This window comes from Scyliorhinus torazame, chromosome 7 (assembly GCF_047496885.1).
Source record: "Scyliorhinus torazame isolate Kashiwa2021f chromosome 7, sScyTor2.1, whole genome shotgun sequence".
Taxonomy (NCBI): Eukaryota; Metazoa; Chordata; class Chondrichthyes; order Carcharhiniformes; family Scyliorhinidae; genus Scyliorhinus; species Scyliorhinus torazame.
In genome coordinates, this window is record NC_092713.1 from 160,937,868 (window position 1) to 160,955,066 (window position 17,199).

At 46.0% G+C, this 17,199-nt stretch overlaps 1 protein-coding gene across 2 annotated transcripts in view; it reads left to right on the plus strand.

Annotated features, from left to right (window-relative positions):
* The window catches only part of stx6 (syntaxin 6), an 82,884-nt gene extending 65,974 nt beyond the window's left edge, over positions 1-16,910 (plus strand). For both annotated transcript variants that reach the window (XM_072511729.1, XM_072511730.1), the window contains one exon: positions 15,390-16,910. In XM_072511729.1, the coding sequence (XP_072367830.1) occupies positions 15,390-15,466 (77 nt within the window). In that variant the 3' untranslated portion in view covers positions 15,467-16,910. The remainder of the gene's footprint in view (positions 1-15,389) is intronic.
* Positions 16,911-17,199: the final 289 nt, after the last annotated feature.

A 17,199-nucleotide genomic window follows, 5' to 3' on the forward strand; every position in this document is an offset into this window, starting at 1 on the left:
AGAATTCAGAATGTCCAATTCACTTAATAGCACGTCTTTCGGGACATGTGGAGGAAACCGGAGCACCCAGAGAAAACCCACACAAACACAGGGAGAACCTGAGACTCAGTGACCCAAACCGGGATTCGAACCTGGGTCCCTGGCGCTGTGAATCAGCAGTGCTAACCACTGTGCTACTTTGCCGCCTGTTGGTAGTGAGCTTGAGACTTGGGAGTTTTCGAGACCCAGCAAAAGGCAACCTAAAAGCTGATTAAAAGAGAAAAAATAGAGTATGAGAATGAACCAACCAGGAATGTAAAAACTGATTGCAAGTACTTAAAAAGGAGAGAGAGTAGCTAAATTAAATTTGGTCCTTTAGAGACAGGAGAAATTATGGGGAATGAGGAAATGGCAGAGATGCCGGACAAATATTTTGTCTGTCTTCACAGTAGAAGACACAAATTACATCCTAGAAATGGTGTGTAATCGAGGAGTTAATAAGAATGGAAAGAAAAGAAAGATTTTCATTTATGCAGCATTTTTCACAACCACCGCATGTCTCAAAGTGCTTTACAGTCCACAAAATGCTTTTTAAAAAGTGCGATCACTGTACAATGTAGGCAACTCATGTACACTCAGCAAACTCCCACGAGCAAAAATATGATTATGACCAAACAACCTGTTTTTATGATGTTGATGGAGGGACACATGTTAGCTAGGACATTGTAGATAGCCCCCGCTCTTCAGAATAGTGCATGGGACCTTTTGCATTCACCTGTGCAAGCGATTGGGCATTCAGTTTAACGTCCCATCTGAAAGTTGACACCTCCAACTGTGCAGCACACTGTTGCCATTTACTGGAGTGTCAGCTTTAATTATTTCACTCAGGCCCTGGAATGGGACTTGAACCTGGAGCCTTGTAACTTAAGAGGTGAGAGTGTTCCCAACTGAGCCATGACCGACTTGGGGAATGGGCAACTTAATTAATGTCAGTAGAGAAAAAGTATTGGGGAAATGTAAGGGACTAAAGTTCAACAGCTCCCCAGGACTTAATGGCTTATATCCAAGGCAAAAGAGAGAGTTATGATGCACTAGTTATGATTTTCCAAAATTCCCAAGGTTCTACAACTGTCCGCAGAGTCTGGAAGTTAGCAAATGTAACATCGCTGTTAAAGAAATGGGAACAGAAGAGAGCAGAGATGTACAGACCAGTTAGCCTGACATCATTCATTGGAAAAAGGCCAGAGGATGTTATAACCATGCACATGGATCATCATAGTATGATCAGACAGAATCAACATGGTTTTGCATTAACAAAATCATGTTGACAAATTTACTGGGTTTGTTTTGAGGATGTTACCAGCAGGGTAAAGGGGAACCCGTAGATGTACTATATCTGGATATCCAAAAGTGCAAAATAAGGGCTCGTGTTGTGGCTAATTTATCAGCAAGGATTTGTTAACGGACAGGAAAAAAGAGTGAGTAGGGAGAAACAGGTTCTTTTCAAGTTGGCAGATTTTGAAAGATGGAATAGTGCAAGGATCAGTGCTGAGGCTTCAGCTATCTATAATATAAATGACTTGGACAAAGTCACAGAGTAATGCGTCCAAGTTTGCCATTGATGCAATGCCATGAGAGGCATGTTGGTGCTAACATGAGTGTGCTGAGTCACACAATACAAGAGTTTTTTTGAGGCTCAGCTCGAAGAAAGGATTAAGCTAGACTAGAAATACGTATTAGAATTAAAACAAAAATCTGAACAGGTCAGACAGCATCTGTGGAGAAAGTAACACCGTTATCATTTCATGTGGATGTGCTCCTGTCAGAACTGTAAGAAGTTGGAGATTAAATGAGGGCCCGGGTGGAGAAGAAGGAGAGGAAGGACTGTAATGGAGTTCTCGACAGGAGTATTTCAATGACAGAAGGATGATGGTGCAAGAGGAGATGGCAATGGGACAAGGAAAGAAACAAAAGAAGGGTCCAACAAAGTGTCAATGACAACAGCAGACACATCAGCTATCTGAAAAGCTGGGAGCGAGGTCATGATCTGAAATATTTGAAATCAGCGCTGGAACAGTGTAGCAGGCTGAGGATAGTGAGAGCAGCACAATTGCTATTTTAGTCTCTATACAATTAGAGGCTGTTTAGCACAGGGCTAAATCGCTGGCTTTGAAAGCAGACCAAGGCAGGCCAGCAGCACGGTTCAATTCCCGTACCAGCCTCTTCGAACAGGTGCCGGAATGTGGCAACTAGGGGCTTTTCACAGTAACATCATTTGAAGCCTACTTGTGACAATAAGCGATTTTCATTTCATTTCATTTCTTAATCTTGGGTGGGATTCTCTGTCCGTTCACGGCAACGGGATTCTCCGGTCCTGCGCAGTGAATGGGAGATTTGGCTGAGCGCCAAATTCTCCGTCCTCGCCAGCAGCGATAGCGAGGTGGACTCGCAACGGAGAATCCCGGCCCTTACCTCTCTGTCTTCAGTGAGGTAGGGAAGAACATGCTGGCCTCTTTGGTCTTGTGGCCTTCAGGACAGGAAGGAAGCAGATTGAAAACGAGAAATAAAATCCTGTTGGTTATTACCGAGAAAGAAGCAGCAGTTCCCTCCAATTAAAACTACTTCTTACACCAGTAATAGAAACGGTGTTTGTTGTCATTTATGCCAACAAACTGTTGTATTTAAACTCACTGAATGGGGGAAAAGAAGGAAACTGATTTGCTTGTTTTGCTGTGAGAAGTTGATGTCAATAAGATTGACTGTCAAATGTTTCACATTAATGTGGTTTCTGCGTTCATCAGGTCTGGCTCAAACTTCTGATAGAGGGGAGTTGCTACGTGGTGTCTGCTCAGACACCAGGAATGTGTAGGCTGCTGCTTGGAAATTCCCCTAATATGGTGCTGGTTTTGATTCAGAGAACTGAACCACAGACGGCAGGAAGTTGTGGAATGGAACAGGAAATGTGAAGGGGGAATTTTCCAGGAAGTGACACCGGGGCGTATGTGGTTTGTTTTCAGCTTGGTCGTTGACTCATTGTTTTTTTTTTATAAATGTTTTTTATTGGGTTTTTGAACAAAGTATATTTACCGTTATGTACACAGAATAAGAAAAACACAAACATACCAAAAAGAAAGTAAGAATAAAAAAGAAATACAATAAAGTTACTGGTAAGGTATTATGCACCAGCTCAACAGCAGCAACTCTGTACAATTGGCAATATTATTTACAATACATAAGTAGGCATAAGTCTCTGTCTGAGAAACTTGCAGCAAGCAGTGGTCTCATTGCAAAATATACCAACTAACAGTACAGACACAGGCTCTAATGCTATGACAAGGATTGATCAAGATTTGGGATTGGGTTACTCTCATTTTCTTGTCCTTTTCTGGACCAATGGGGCACAAAGACAGCATGTGATATCATACGGTTGGGTGCTCCTTGGGCCGGGCCTGCTACATCTATTCCTGATCGCTGAGGAATCCTGCTGGAAAGATGCAATTTTGCATTGTATGAAGAAACGTACAGCTCTGTCCCCACATTGATTGCATTGCCTGCTGCCAGGTAACTGGGGTTACTGTGTGAAAACTAGTGATTTCTGCAAAGCAGTGATGGCCCGCTAGCAACTATGGAACTGTTACCCCAGCAGGAGATCACACTTCAGGGAAAGCAGTGAGGGAATTAAACTTGGGGCAGCGAAGATCCACTGGCATCAGTAAAAATGTTCCCTGGAAAGGAATAGGCATCTCGAAGGAAAAATTAAAAAGATTAGAGGGAAAAATAAGAACACGACCGTGTCAAACCTCACTGTTTGTAATCTCAATATAAACACTATAGTGAGGGTCCAGTCTGTGTTTGTAATCTCAGTATAAACACATAGTGAGGATTCAGTTTGTTTGTAGTCTCAGTATAAACACTATAGTGAGGATTCAGTCTGCGTTTATAATTTCAGTATAAACACTATGGTGAGAACTGAGTCTGTATTTGTAATCAGTATAAACACTATAGTGAGGATTCAGTCTGTGTTTGTAATCTCAGTATAAATACGATAGTGAGGATCCAGTCTGTTTGTAGTCTCAGTATAAACACTATAGTGAGGATTCAGTCTGTTTGTAGTCTCAGTATAAACACATAGTGAGGATTCAGTCTGTTTGTAGTCTCAGTATAAACACATAGTGAGGATTCAGTCTGTTTATAGTCTCAGTATAAACACATAGTGAGGATTCAGTCTGTTTGTAGTCTCAGTATAAACACTATAGTGAGGATTCAGTCTGTTTGTAGTCTCAGTATAAACACATAGTGAGGATTCAGTCTGTTTGTAGTCTCAGTATAAACACTATAGTGAGGATTCAGTCTGTGTTTGTAATCTCAGTATAAACACGATAGTGAGGATCCAGTCTGTTTGTAATCTGAGAATGGACACAGTAGTGAGGATCCAGTCTGTTTTTGTAATCTAAGTATAAACACCATAGTGAGAATCCAGTCTGTGTTTGTAATCTCAGTATAAACACCATAGTGAGAATCCAGTCTGTGTTTGCAATCTCAGTATAAACACCATAGTGAGAATCCAGTCTGCGTTTGTAATCTCAGTATAAACAGTATAATAAGGATCCAGTCTGTGTTTGTAATCTCAGTATAAACACTATAGTGAGGATCCAGTCTGTTTGTAATCTGAGAATGGACACAGTAGTGAGGATTCAGTCTGTGTTTGTAATCTCAGTATAAACACTATAGTGAGAATCCAGGCTGTGTTTGTAATCTCAGTATAAACACATAGTGAGAATCCAGTCTGTGTTTGTAATCTCAGTATAAACACTATAGTAAGAATCCAGTCTGTGTTTGTAATCTCAGTATATAAACACCATAGTGAGAATACAGTCTGCGTTTGTAATCTCAGTATAAACAGTATAATAAGGATCCAGTCTGTGTTTGTAATCTCAGTATAAATACTATAGTGAGAATCCAGTCTGTGTTTGTAATCTTCAGTATAAACACCATAGTGAGAATTCAGTCTGTGTTTGTAATCTCAGTATAAACACTATAGTAAGAATCCAGTCTGTGTTTGCAATCTCAGTATAAACACCATAGTGAGAATCCAGTCTGCGTTTGTAATCTCAGTATAAACACTATAATAAGGATCCAGTCTGTATTTGTAATCTCAGTATAAACACTATAGTGAGAATCCAGTCTGTGTTTGTAATCTCAGTATAAACACCATAGTGAGAATCCAGTCTGTGTTTGTAATCTTCAGTATAAACACCATAGTGAGAATTCAGTCTGTGTTTGTAATCTCAGTATAAACACTATAGTAAGAATCCAGTCTGTGTTTGCAATCTCAGTATAAACACCATAGTGAGAATCCAGTCTGTGTTTGTAATCTCAGTATAAACACCATAGTGAGAATCCAGTCTGTGTTTGTAATCTCAGTATAAACACCATAGTGAGAATCCAGTCAGTGTTTGTAATCTCAGTATATACACCATAGTGAGAATCCAGTCTGTGTTTGTAATCTCAGTATAAACACCATAGTGAGAATCCAGTCAGTGTTTGTAATCTCAGTATATACACCATAGTGAGAATCCAGTCTGTGTTTGTAATCTCAGTATAAACACCATAGTGAGAATCCAGTCTGTGTTTGTAATCTCAGTATAAACACCATAGTGAGAATCCAGTCTGTGTTTGTAATCTCAGTATAAACACCATAGTGAGAATCCAGTCAGTGTTTGTAATCTCAGTATAAACACCATAGTGAGAATCCAGTCTGTGTTTATAATCTCAGGAAAACACCATAGCGAGAATCCAGTCAGTGTTTGTAATCTCAGTATAAACACCATAGTGAGAATCCAGTCTGTGTTTATAATCTCAGTATAAACACCATAGTGAGAATCCAGTCAGTGTTTATAATCTCAGGAAAACACCATAGTGAGAATCCAGTCTGTGTTTGTAATCTCAGTATAAACAGCATAGTGAGGATCCAGTCTGTGTTTATAATCTCAAGAAAACACCATAGTGAGAATCCAGTCTGTGTTTGTAATCTCAGTATAAACAGTATAATAAGGATCCAGTCTGTGTTTGTAATCTCAGTATAAACACTATATATAGTGAGAATCCAGTCTGTTTGTAATTTTAATATAAACACTATAGTGAGGATCGAGTCTGTGTTTGTAATCTCAGTATAAACACTATTGTGAGGATTCAGTCTGCGTTTATAATTTTAATATAAACACTATAGTGAGGATCGAGTCTGTGTTCGTAATCTCAGTATCAATGCTATAGTGAGGATCATAGAATTTACAGTGCAGAAGGGGGCCATTCTGCCCATCGGGTCTGCACCGGCCCTTGGAAAGAACACCCTACTTAAGCCCCACGCCTCCACCCTATCCCCTTTATCCAAGTAACCCCTCCTAACCATTTTGGACACTTAAGGGGAATTTATCATGGCCAATCCACCTAACCTGCACATCTTTGGACTGTGGGAGGAAACCGGAGCACCCAGAGGAAACCCACGCAGACATGGGGAGAACGTGCAGACTCCAGATAGACAGTGACCCAAGCCGGGAATCAAACCTGGGACCCTGGAGCTGTGAAGCAACTATGCCAACCAATGTGCTACCATGCTGCCCCTGTCGAGTCTGTGTTTGTAATCTCAGTGCAAACACTATAGTGAGAATCCAGTCTGTGTTTGTTTTCGTTGTTGGAGCTCTCTGGTGGCTGATAGATTTCCTCTTTAGTCGGCTTTCTCTTCAGATTATTGGAGAGGATGGCCAACTATATCATGAAATAATATTGTTTCGACATGATGCAGTGGGAAATGTAATTTCAAAACTGACAGCTGTCTAGCTTTGATGTTGAAATTTTCATTGAATCCATAGAATTCTTACAGTGCAGAAGTAGGCCATTCAGCCCATCATGTCTGCATTGAGCCCCTGAAAGAGCACCCTACCTAGGCCCACTCCCCTGCCCTATCACCAGAGCCTAACCTGCCAGGATTCATACAATCATTGAATCCCTACAGCGCAGAAGGAGGTCTTTCGGCCCATCGAGTCTGCACCGACTCTGAAAGCGCACCCACCTAGGCCCTCACCCTGTCCCCGTCACCCCACCTAACCTTTGGACACCAAGGGGCAATTGATTTTTTGAAAAGTATGTAAGTATGTTTATTGGAATTTTAACACTTAATATCAAAATTCACATGACACATAAATAAAAAAAGATAACAGAACAAGAACATCAACCACATGAACAACATCTATACCCCAGGTTGTCACTGCGTCTTTGACCATAGTCTTCATAAGCATGTTTACAATAGTGTACATAGTTACAAAGGCAACATTTTATTTACATTTACCATGACGGGAAGAGTCATGTAAAACCGTTGATTTTTGAGGATGAATAGGATGTTCTGCTTCCCCGATTCTTTACGCCTGGGAGGGGCCTGTGTCCATCCAGGCGTAGGGCCCCACTCCCCGTCTCTCCACTGTGTCGTGCGTGTATTTCCCTCCTCCCTGGCGGTTCTCCCCCCCCCCCCTTCCCCCCCCAGTTCCTGTTTACAAACGGGTCCTCAAAATGTTTGGTAAACCTTCTCCATGTGTCATGGACTCTCCCCTCGGACCCCTGATTGGGGATTTTATTATTTTTTAGCTTGTGGAATTCAGCCAGACCTGAGAACTATTCTGCGGCTCTGCGTGATGCTGCCGCCCTCCATCCTAACAGAAGTCTCCGCCGGGCGATCAGAGAGGCAAAGGCCAGGGTGTCCTCCCCTTTCCCTGTGAAGAGCTCTGGATGTTCTGACACCGTGAAGACCTGGCTCCATCTTCACCACCACAACCCTGGCCATGGCCTCGAAGAAGGCTGTTCAGAAACCATTGAGTTTGGGGCAGGACTAGAACACGTGGCTGTGGTTGGTTGGGCCCCCCTGACACCACACACTCTTGTCCTCCACCTCCAGGAAGAATCCACTCCTCCTTTTCTCGGTTAGGTGTGCTCTGTGAACCACCTTGAGCTGCACCAGGCTTAGTCCTGCAGATGAGGAGGTGGAGTTGATCCTGTGCAGTGCCTCGATCCAGAGTCCTCCCCATCTCCATTCCCAGCTGCTCCCCCCCCCATTTCCCTCACGTTTTGTCCAGTGAGATGCTGACCTTTTCCACGGGTTGTCCGTATATGTCGCCACATTTGTCCCCCCCTAGCCAGTCCAGCCCTCCCATTGTGTCAGAGTGTGTGTCTGGGTAGCTCTTTGTCTCTTTGCGGAGAAAATGGCACAGCTGCAAGTACCGAAGCTCAAATTGAACCCGGGTCCCTGGCGCTGTGAGGCAGCAGCGCTAACCACTCCACTGTGCCGCCCATAATCCTAGCATATATGCGCTGGGAGGCCGGGAATGAGGCGGTGGCCAGCGCCCGGAGAGACGTCTCTGTGCAGGAGATCTCCTGCATTTGGACCCAGCCCTGAACTTGGCTTGGGCCATCTTAAAAGCAGTAGTTCCTCCAGCTCCGCTCCTCCCCCTCAGGGACTCACCGGGAAGATTTTGCTTTTCCCCAGGTTGAGTTTGTAACCTGAGAAGGCGCCGAACTCCCTAAGGAGTTCCATTATCTTGCCCATGTTTTCCACGGGCTTTGACACATAGAGGAACAGGTCATCTGCATAGAGTGAAACTCCCTGCCTCCTCTCTGAATGCTGGTCTACCACTCTGCCAATCTATGGGTGATTGCCAGTTGCTCAATTGCCAGTGCGAACAGGAGCGGGGATAATGGGCACCCCCGCCTCATTCCCCTGTGCAGCTGAAAGTACATGGGAGAGCTGTACAGAAGTTTCACTCACATGGTGAACCCTGCTCCAAATCAAACCGTTCAAGCACTTCCATGTAATAATAATTGCTTATTGTCACAAGTAGGCTTCAATTAAGTTACTGTGAAAAACCCCCAGTGGCCACATTCTGGCGCCTGTTCGGGGAGGCCGGTATTGTACTTCCATTCTACTCAATCGTTTTCTCCGCGTCCAGGGAAACGATCACTTCTGGTGTCTCCTCCTCGGATCTGGTCATTATTATTTTCAAGGCAACTGATGTTTGCTGTTAACTGGCTGCCTTTGACAAATCCAGTCTGATCATCTGCAATCTCTTCTGGCAGGCAACTGTCCAGTCACCTCGCCAGTGCTTCGCCAGGACTTTAACATCAGTGTTTAAAAGAGAGATAGGTCTGTATGACCCACACTCTGTTGGGTCCTTGTCTTTTTTGGGGATCAGTGAGATCAAGGCCTGTGGGCGTGGGCGGCAGGTCCCCGATCGACAGTGAACCGTTAACCATCTCCCTGAAGTGTGGGGCTAGCGCTGAGACGTCCCAGTTTGGGGCGTATATATATACCAGAACTACCTTTCAGGGTCCCACTGACCATAACGAATCACCCCCCTGGGTCCAGCAACGTATTCATCGCCGTGAATGAAACTGTCCTGTTAACTAGTATGTCCACCCCTCTTGTCCCAGTGTCGAAGCATGCATGCAATGTTTGTCCCATCCAGTCTTTCCTTACTTGCAGTCGGTCCCTCTCTCTTAGTTGGTGCGCCAGCATGCGGCTGGCCTTGTCTCCATGTTTGTAAAAGGCCCCCTGTGACTGGTGGAGCTGGTGGACTGCTTTCCCCGTGGAGAGCAGAAGAAATTCCGAAAGCGGCTTTTTCCTCTCTGCCAGTAGTTCCATGATTGGGGTTGTGGAGTACCGCCGATCCAACTCCAGTATGGAGTCGATCAGCCGCTGCCTGGGTATCCTCTTCTTCTTTTCCCTAAGGGCCCGATAAGCTATTATTTCCCCCCTGGTCATCGCCTTCTGTACCTCCCAGAACGTGGAGGGTGAGACCTCCCCATTCTGGTTGCAGGCTACGTAACCGTCGATGGTTTGTACAGAATTCCTTATCGGCGCGGAGGGCAGTATCCAGCCTCCACGGGGAACATTGGGCTCGGCCCTTCTCCAACTTCATGTGCATGTAGTGCGGCGCGTGGTCGGAGATTACGATTGCGGAGTATTCTGCCTTTACTAGCCCTGGAAGCACCATTTTCCCTACGATGAAGAAATCTATACGAGTGTAGACCTTGTGTACGTGGGAGAAGAAGGAGAATTATTTTTCCCTCGGGTGATTGAACCTCCATGGCTCTCCCCTCCCCCCTTCCCCCATCTGCTCCATAAAGGAGTAGATCTGTCCATTTTTGGGTCCTGCACGCAATTGAAGCCACCCCCATGATGAGTCGGTGGGTGTCTAGGTTAGGGATTTCGGGCATAGTTTTCTTGACGAACTCTGAGACATCCCAGTTTGGGGCCTATATATTTCCCAGAACAACCGTGGCCCCTTTCAGGGTCCCACTGACCATAACGAATCACCCCTATGGGTCCAGCAACGTATTCATCGCCGTGAATGAAACTGTCCTGTTAACTAGTATGTCCACCCCTCTTGTCCCAGTGTCGAAGCATGCATGCAATGTTTGTCCCATCCAGTCTTTCCTTACATGCAGTTGGTCCCTCTCTCTTAGGGCGTCTCTTGTAAGAAGGCTACATCCACCCTTAGACTTTTGAGATGGGCCGGGACTCTGGAACTTTTCATTGTCCTGTTGAGGCCTCTCACGTTCCATGTAATTATGTATGAATGGGGAATGGGGGGTCAGCCATACTCACCCTACAGCCCTGGCCCTATTCGTCCACCCCACCTCTGCCCATCCCCCTGCCCTCCTTGGCTCTAGACCCTCCCCAAATCCCCCCTGTGCCCTCCCTTCTTGCTCTTTGTTTGCCCTGGACATCTGTTTTCCCCTCCCTCCCAAGAGGTGCGCCGCGGCCTCCTCCATTGCTGTACCTCCGTACACCAGCCTGTTTGCCAGAGTAGCGGCTCGCCTCAATGATCAAATTCCCCAATTTAACCCCACCTACTTCTCTCCCCCTTCTTCCTTCACCCACCGGCATGTGATCCCTGTCCATCTTGAGTACCTAAAGCCCACGCTACGATCATTGCCTTCTACTGCCGTTTCCCCAGTTCATTTTTCTTCATAAACTTGTTGGCCTCCTCTGGGGCGTCAAAGTAGTCCTTATCCTGATAGGCAATCCATAGTTTGCCAGGGTAGAGCATGCCAAACCGCACCTTGCTTTTATCCAGCTCGAATTTGGCGCAGTTAAATTCTGCCTGGTGTTTGGCCAGGTCTGCTCCAATGTTTAGCACAGGGCTAAATCGCTGGCTTTGAAAGCAGACCGAGGCAGGCCAGCAGCACGGTTCAATTCCCGTAACAGCCTCCCCGAACAGGCGGCGGAATGTGGCGACTAGGGGCGTTTCACAGTAACTTCATTTGAAGGCTAGTTGTGACAATAAGCGATTTTCATTTCATTTCATTCACGTCCTGGTACAAGCGGATTGACTGTCCTTCCCTTTTGCACGCTTTTGCTCTTTTCGCCCACCTCAGGATCCGCTCCTTATCCAGGTATCTGTGGAGCCTCACAATCATCACCTAAGGTGATTCCCCAGCCTTGGGCCGCTGCCGGAGCGGCCTGTGGGTGCGGTTTACCTCCGGGGGCTTGGCAAAGCCCTCCTCACCAACCAACTTCCCGAGCACCTCTGCTAATTACTCCATGGGGTTCCTCCCCTCCATGCTCTCTGGTAGCCCCATGATCCGCAGGTTTTGCTGACATGATCATGGGCTAAAAAGCTGGCTTTTAAAGCAGACCAAGGTAGGCCAACAGCACGGTTCAATTCCCGTACCAGCCTCCCCGAACAGGTGCCGGAATGTGGCGACTAGGGGCTTTTCGCAGTAACTTCATTGAAGCCTACTTGTGACAATAAGCGATTTTCATTTCATTCATTTCATTTCATGATCCATTTTCCTGGTCATCTACTTTTGATGATTGTGGAAAATTTTTGTGGGCAACACGGTAGCATAGTGGTTAGCACAGTTGCTTCACAGCTCCAGGGTCCCAGGTTCGATTCCCGGCTGGGTCACTGTCTGTGCGGAGTCTGCACGTTCTCCCCGTGTCTGCGTGGGTTTACTCCGGGTGCTCCAGTTTCCTCCCACAGTCCAAAGATGTGCGGGTTAGGTGGATTGGCCATGCTAAATTGCCCTTAGTGTCCGAAAAATGTTAAGTAGGGGTTACTGGGCTACGGGGATAGGGTAGATACATGGGCTTCAGTAGGGTGCTCTTTGTAAGGGCTGGTGCAGACTTGATGGGCTGACTGGCCTCCTTCTGCACTGTAAATTCTATGATTCCTTCAGTCCTTCCTGAGTCCTGACCAGCCTCGTCCCCTTGGCTTTGAATGCTGCAATTCGATCACCCTGATCCATGGCAGCTTTCTAGTGGTCTCGCGTTGTCACCTCTTCGGCCGCAAGCCTTCGCTCCATCTTGCCCATGGCCTCATTAATGGGGGCCGTCGAAGCCTCCACTGCTGCCCCCAAGGCTGCCATGAGGTCCTACTTCATTGCCTCCCTGTGTTTCTGGAACTTGGAGGTGATGAAACTCATAATTTTTCCCATCAGCACCTGGGCCTGAGCTGGAAATTCCATGGGGATGGCAGTCGCTGGTTCTGTGTCGCCATGCGGGCTTCCTTGCTCCGAGGCTGAGGTTTCTCTCTCCTCGTTTTTGCTGCTTTTCCGGCTGGGTTGCCCCACAGTCACCCAAGGCCAGAAAATTGAACCCATGTCCTGTGAGGCAGCAGCACTAGCCACCATGCCACCCTAAAATCTTTGAGGTGAAAATTCAGTTCATGTGAGGTGAGAGGTCAGGTGTGTCACATAACAGGTGCGATGACTGCCAATCAGCAATCAATCTGAGCAAAGCCAATCGGGGGGTTGGGCATGAGGTAGCAGCCAAGGCCTCAATCCTCTTTGGAGTCCTGGTTGAGAATACCTGTTTTATTATATTGTTTCTAGGTGTTTTCCTGTTACTTCTTTGAGAAAGTGTTCCATTATCCTTTCCACTACTGTTGTTTTTGTTTTTTTAAATGTGAAATAAATTTAAAGTTTCCAATTCTTTTTTTTCCAATTAAGGGACAATTTAGTGCGGCCAATTTACCTACCCTGCACATCTTTGGGTTGTGGGGGTGAGACCTATGCTGACACAGAGAGAATGTGCAAACTCTATATTGACATGACCCGGGACCGGGACCGAACCCAGGTCCTCGGCACCATGAGGCAGCAATGTGTGCCACTGTGCCTCCCACCCCTGATGTTAAGTTAATTAATGCATAGAATGCACTTGTTCTATTTCCCCTTTTGAATATAGGAATTGCAGGGCAGAAGCAAATGTTATAATCCCGGGAAGAAACAGGAATATGTTTAGATATTTTTTTAGAATCCAAAAACCCAGGTATTTATTCAAAGAATGAGGCCACAAAGTTCACTTTATAAATCAAAAGAATTTTACTACATAAAAATCAAAGAACATGAATATTGATAACTTCATTCTGTCTAAATAGTCAATTACATTAGAGATAATAGGCGCAATTCTACCACTGCGTTGCGACTGGCGCAAATCTGGGCACGCCCGGTGATTCGCAGGAGAGGCCAAAATTGAGATTCGTGCCGGGGGCAAACCATTTTGCAATTCACTTGGCCCACTCCCAATGGCTATTCCAGATCTCGCCCAAAAATGGCGAGAAGATCATTAAGCCTAATTTACATTCATTTCAGTCTCATCAACGAGATTGAAGTCGAATGCAGCGGACTCCCAGGAAGTCACGCGGGTGTCGTTTAGTACTCCTCGACAAAAACGGGGACCTGGCGCAGTGGCTACCGAGGGGAAGTGAGGAGGTGAGTAGCCCTTTCCATTTGGCAGCATGCAGGTCAAGGTCACCAGAACTGCTGCCACAGTGCTGGGGGAATGGGTTCAGGGGGATCCAGGGCTCGAGGGGTCAGGTTGAGGATCGCCTCTGGGCCTGGGGAGGGGGGGGGGGGGCGGCGGGGTGCGGTGCCTTACTTCTGTGAGGCGCCTTGCTTCTGTGAGGCCTTCAAGCCAACTTTAGATATTGTGGAGACCCATAACAGGGGCAACCACAGCTGCAGCCTGTCTGCCCTACCAAACTCTTCCAGGACACAGCTATGCTGCAACTTCTCTCCTGAAAGTCAATTTCACCCCATTTGACTGTGAGCAACCTCCAGCTTCACAGCTGAAGGTTCTTTCAAAGGAAAGATTAGCCTTATTAGTTGTGATAGCACTTCTGACTCAACTCTCAAGTGCCTCTTCGAAGGCACAGGTGCCATGTCTGAGAGGATGATTCGTGGACTGGATGTCCAGCACTCTTTAATGCCTGAAGAGTGTGCCAGAAATCCAGGAGCATGAGCACCATGGAGGCAGCTGCCAACAATCAAACACTAAAGAGCAGGGCACTTTGGACCACTGAAGACACTCCCGCGGCTACAGGGTAAGTGTCTGGATGAGCAGAGGACAGCTGAGCACAAACTCCCGAATGTTGCTGGCAGAGGTCTGGGCTCTAAGGGTTTCTGATCTGGCCGGGAGTGAGAGTGCAGAGGTTTGCCAGCACAATTGGTTCACTGGATGGCACTTCGAGAGAAGGCGGGACAGTCATGGTAAGGGTGGGGGAGGCTTGGGGGAATTTAAAGGTCCTGGGATGGATTGTTGGTCTCTCTCCTTTTCCAATTCCTTCCAGATACAAAACTGTTTGCTGGTGTGTTACGTTCTAGTGCATTGCAATGATTGAGTCACTGCACAAAAGAACTAGTTTATGACTAGTTAAGGTTTATTAAATGACAACCTGAGTGCAGGTGCAATTTCTCATTATTGCCTAACGAGTATGGTGCATTTTTGTTTGCCTCTTCTTGTTCTTTTCAATTCATGTTTATTGCTCACACTTTTGACCCTCTGTCTTCCTCTTGCGACATCCAGGTTAAGGACAGCCACTTTTGCACCAATGGAGATTCCACTCTCCTCCCATAAAACTGAGGCCGGTGCATGTTACAAAGAAAGGACTTGTGTTCCTGTAGCTCCTTTTCCTACCGCGGGACAGCCCAAAGCACTTCCCAGCCAGTGAAATACTTTGTGAACTATGGTCATTTTTGGCAGCCAATTTGTGCATGGCAAGATTCCACAAACAAAAATGTGCTCTTGACCAGATTTTTTTTTAAGGTGTTGGTTGAGGGATAAATACTGGCCTGGAACACCGGGGAGTCCTCTGCCCTCCCCAAAGTCATGCCATCTCCTGGTAGAAGTGAACAAAAAGACAACTCTCCGAGTCTGATTATGGAAAAAAATAGTCTGGAAAATCATCCTGAAGCAGTTCAGGAGATAACATAAATGTTGTCTCAGGTTATATATGATGAGATCTCTGGCGCAGTAAGAAACCGGCCCAGCTCCCTTTTGAAGGCCTGCAGAGGTGTTGTGAGGAAGATTAATAATGCATTCAAATGTCTTTTTTTACATTGCCTTTTCTTTACTCCTTCAGATCGGCGTCAGTGGTGTGGAATCATCGTTTTACTTGCCATCCTGGTCGTAGTGCTGATATTACTCTTCACAATCTAAAGCAGTGCAGCCGAACTTGAGCTGTTTGCCTCAGAGAGAGAGAGGAAGAATACATGAGGGGGTGGAAAGAGGAAAAACAAAAGAACAGCCTTCCATTCTGTGGGGCATGCTTTCCATGTGTTAATCAGTCAGACCAGGCCGTGGGCATTCTCACGGAGTGTGAAGTGTTTCTCCAGTAACTGTGTCCTCCTAGCTCTGACCATTGGATTTCCCAGCTGCAGAATATTACGGAATTTGTTTTGTTATATTTCAAACTGGTCATTTGCAGAAACGAGGAAAGGTTAAAGCATGGTCTCACATGCGGGCACACAAGATCAGTGATCAGACTGCCTTTCTGGAACTTGAAGCAGAGGATTTCTATCTTTTTAACAGTTTTCTCATGTACGTCACTCTTTCTGGGTTAAGGAAGCTGCCAGGCCATTCAGACCACAAGGCCTCCCAGTTTTGGTCCTGATTTTCCCCGAGTCTGCTGATCTCAGTCAGGGCTGAACAAGGGGAAAAATCGAGACCGGGCCCCACTCGCTATCTTGCTGGATTGTCTGTGGGTGTGAGCGGCAGACACAATTGGGCTAGGTGGCGAAGCCTTTCAAATAGTTAACTAACTTGTCAACGCTCACACCGTGCAAAGTACCTGAAGGCTGCCATTCGTAGAACAAAAACACCCCCGGCTCCATCTAACACCTTCTGCATTGGGTATTGGAGCGGGAGAGATTGGGTTTGGACTAGTCTCCATTCGGGCAGACTCGGGGGCGAGGCAATGTCCAGATTATTGAGGGGGAGTGTGAATTCAGTGAAGAACATGCATTTCTTGCAAACCTCTGGCATCAACCAGTTCCCACTTCAAGTTATCGCCCAATTCCTATTCAAATTATTGCGCATTTTTAAAAAAAGATGCATTTCAGATCAACCTTTTTTAGTGCCTTTCTGGTGTCTCAAGGCAGTGAAATATATAATTCCCAATTGTAGCTTACTATAGCCTGTGAGGACTGTGTGTCTGACCTGTATTGTACAGTCCATTAGCGTTTGAATTCATGCGATCAGCAGTGAGCGTTTGGCTGTTTCTGGCTGCATGGCTGATAAGCCGTCAACAACTTTCATGCTTTCAACCTTGGCTAACCTGTTCTCGAGAGGCACAGGGTGAGTGGGGAACAAGCAGCAGAAAGCTGTGGAAGCATCCCAGGGCTCCTAGGTGTGACTGACATCTAGGTGTCCACTAGGTGTACATTCTGAGCACGGGGGAGGGGGGGGGGCATGTACATTCTGCAATCCCATCACGCTTTTCTTTATCTGCATTGGGAAGAGCTGATATTAGTCAAATATACACCTCCATAAAACCATCTCACCCTGTTGCCCACCATAGTTAAAGATCAACTAGGTTATAATGTGGCACAACCCTTTAAAAAGCAGGGGTGTAATGAGCGAGTAATATTATGGTGGGGGGGTGGGGGAGGGATGGTGGGGGAGTGCAAGTGGATTATTCTGTGTTTGTTGCATTTCAAGTAAAAACTTGAGCAGAGGTTTAATCTTCAAATGCCTACTTCACGTTCTCAACCAACTTTCCCCTTCTGCCCGCCCCAAAACTCCTCTTTCAGACGAGTAAAGTTCAGCCATAAGTTGTTCTGCTGTGATGTTTGCCTTTGTAATCAGCTCTTATCTAGCCGTTCAGATTTCAGAGGGTATTGCAGAATATTCCCGAGAGTAAACCTTTACTCTGTACACAAAACTCCACACTG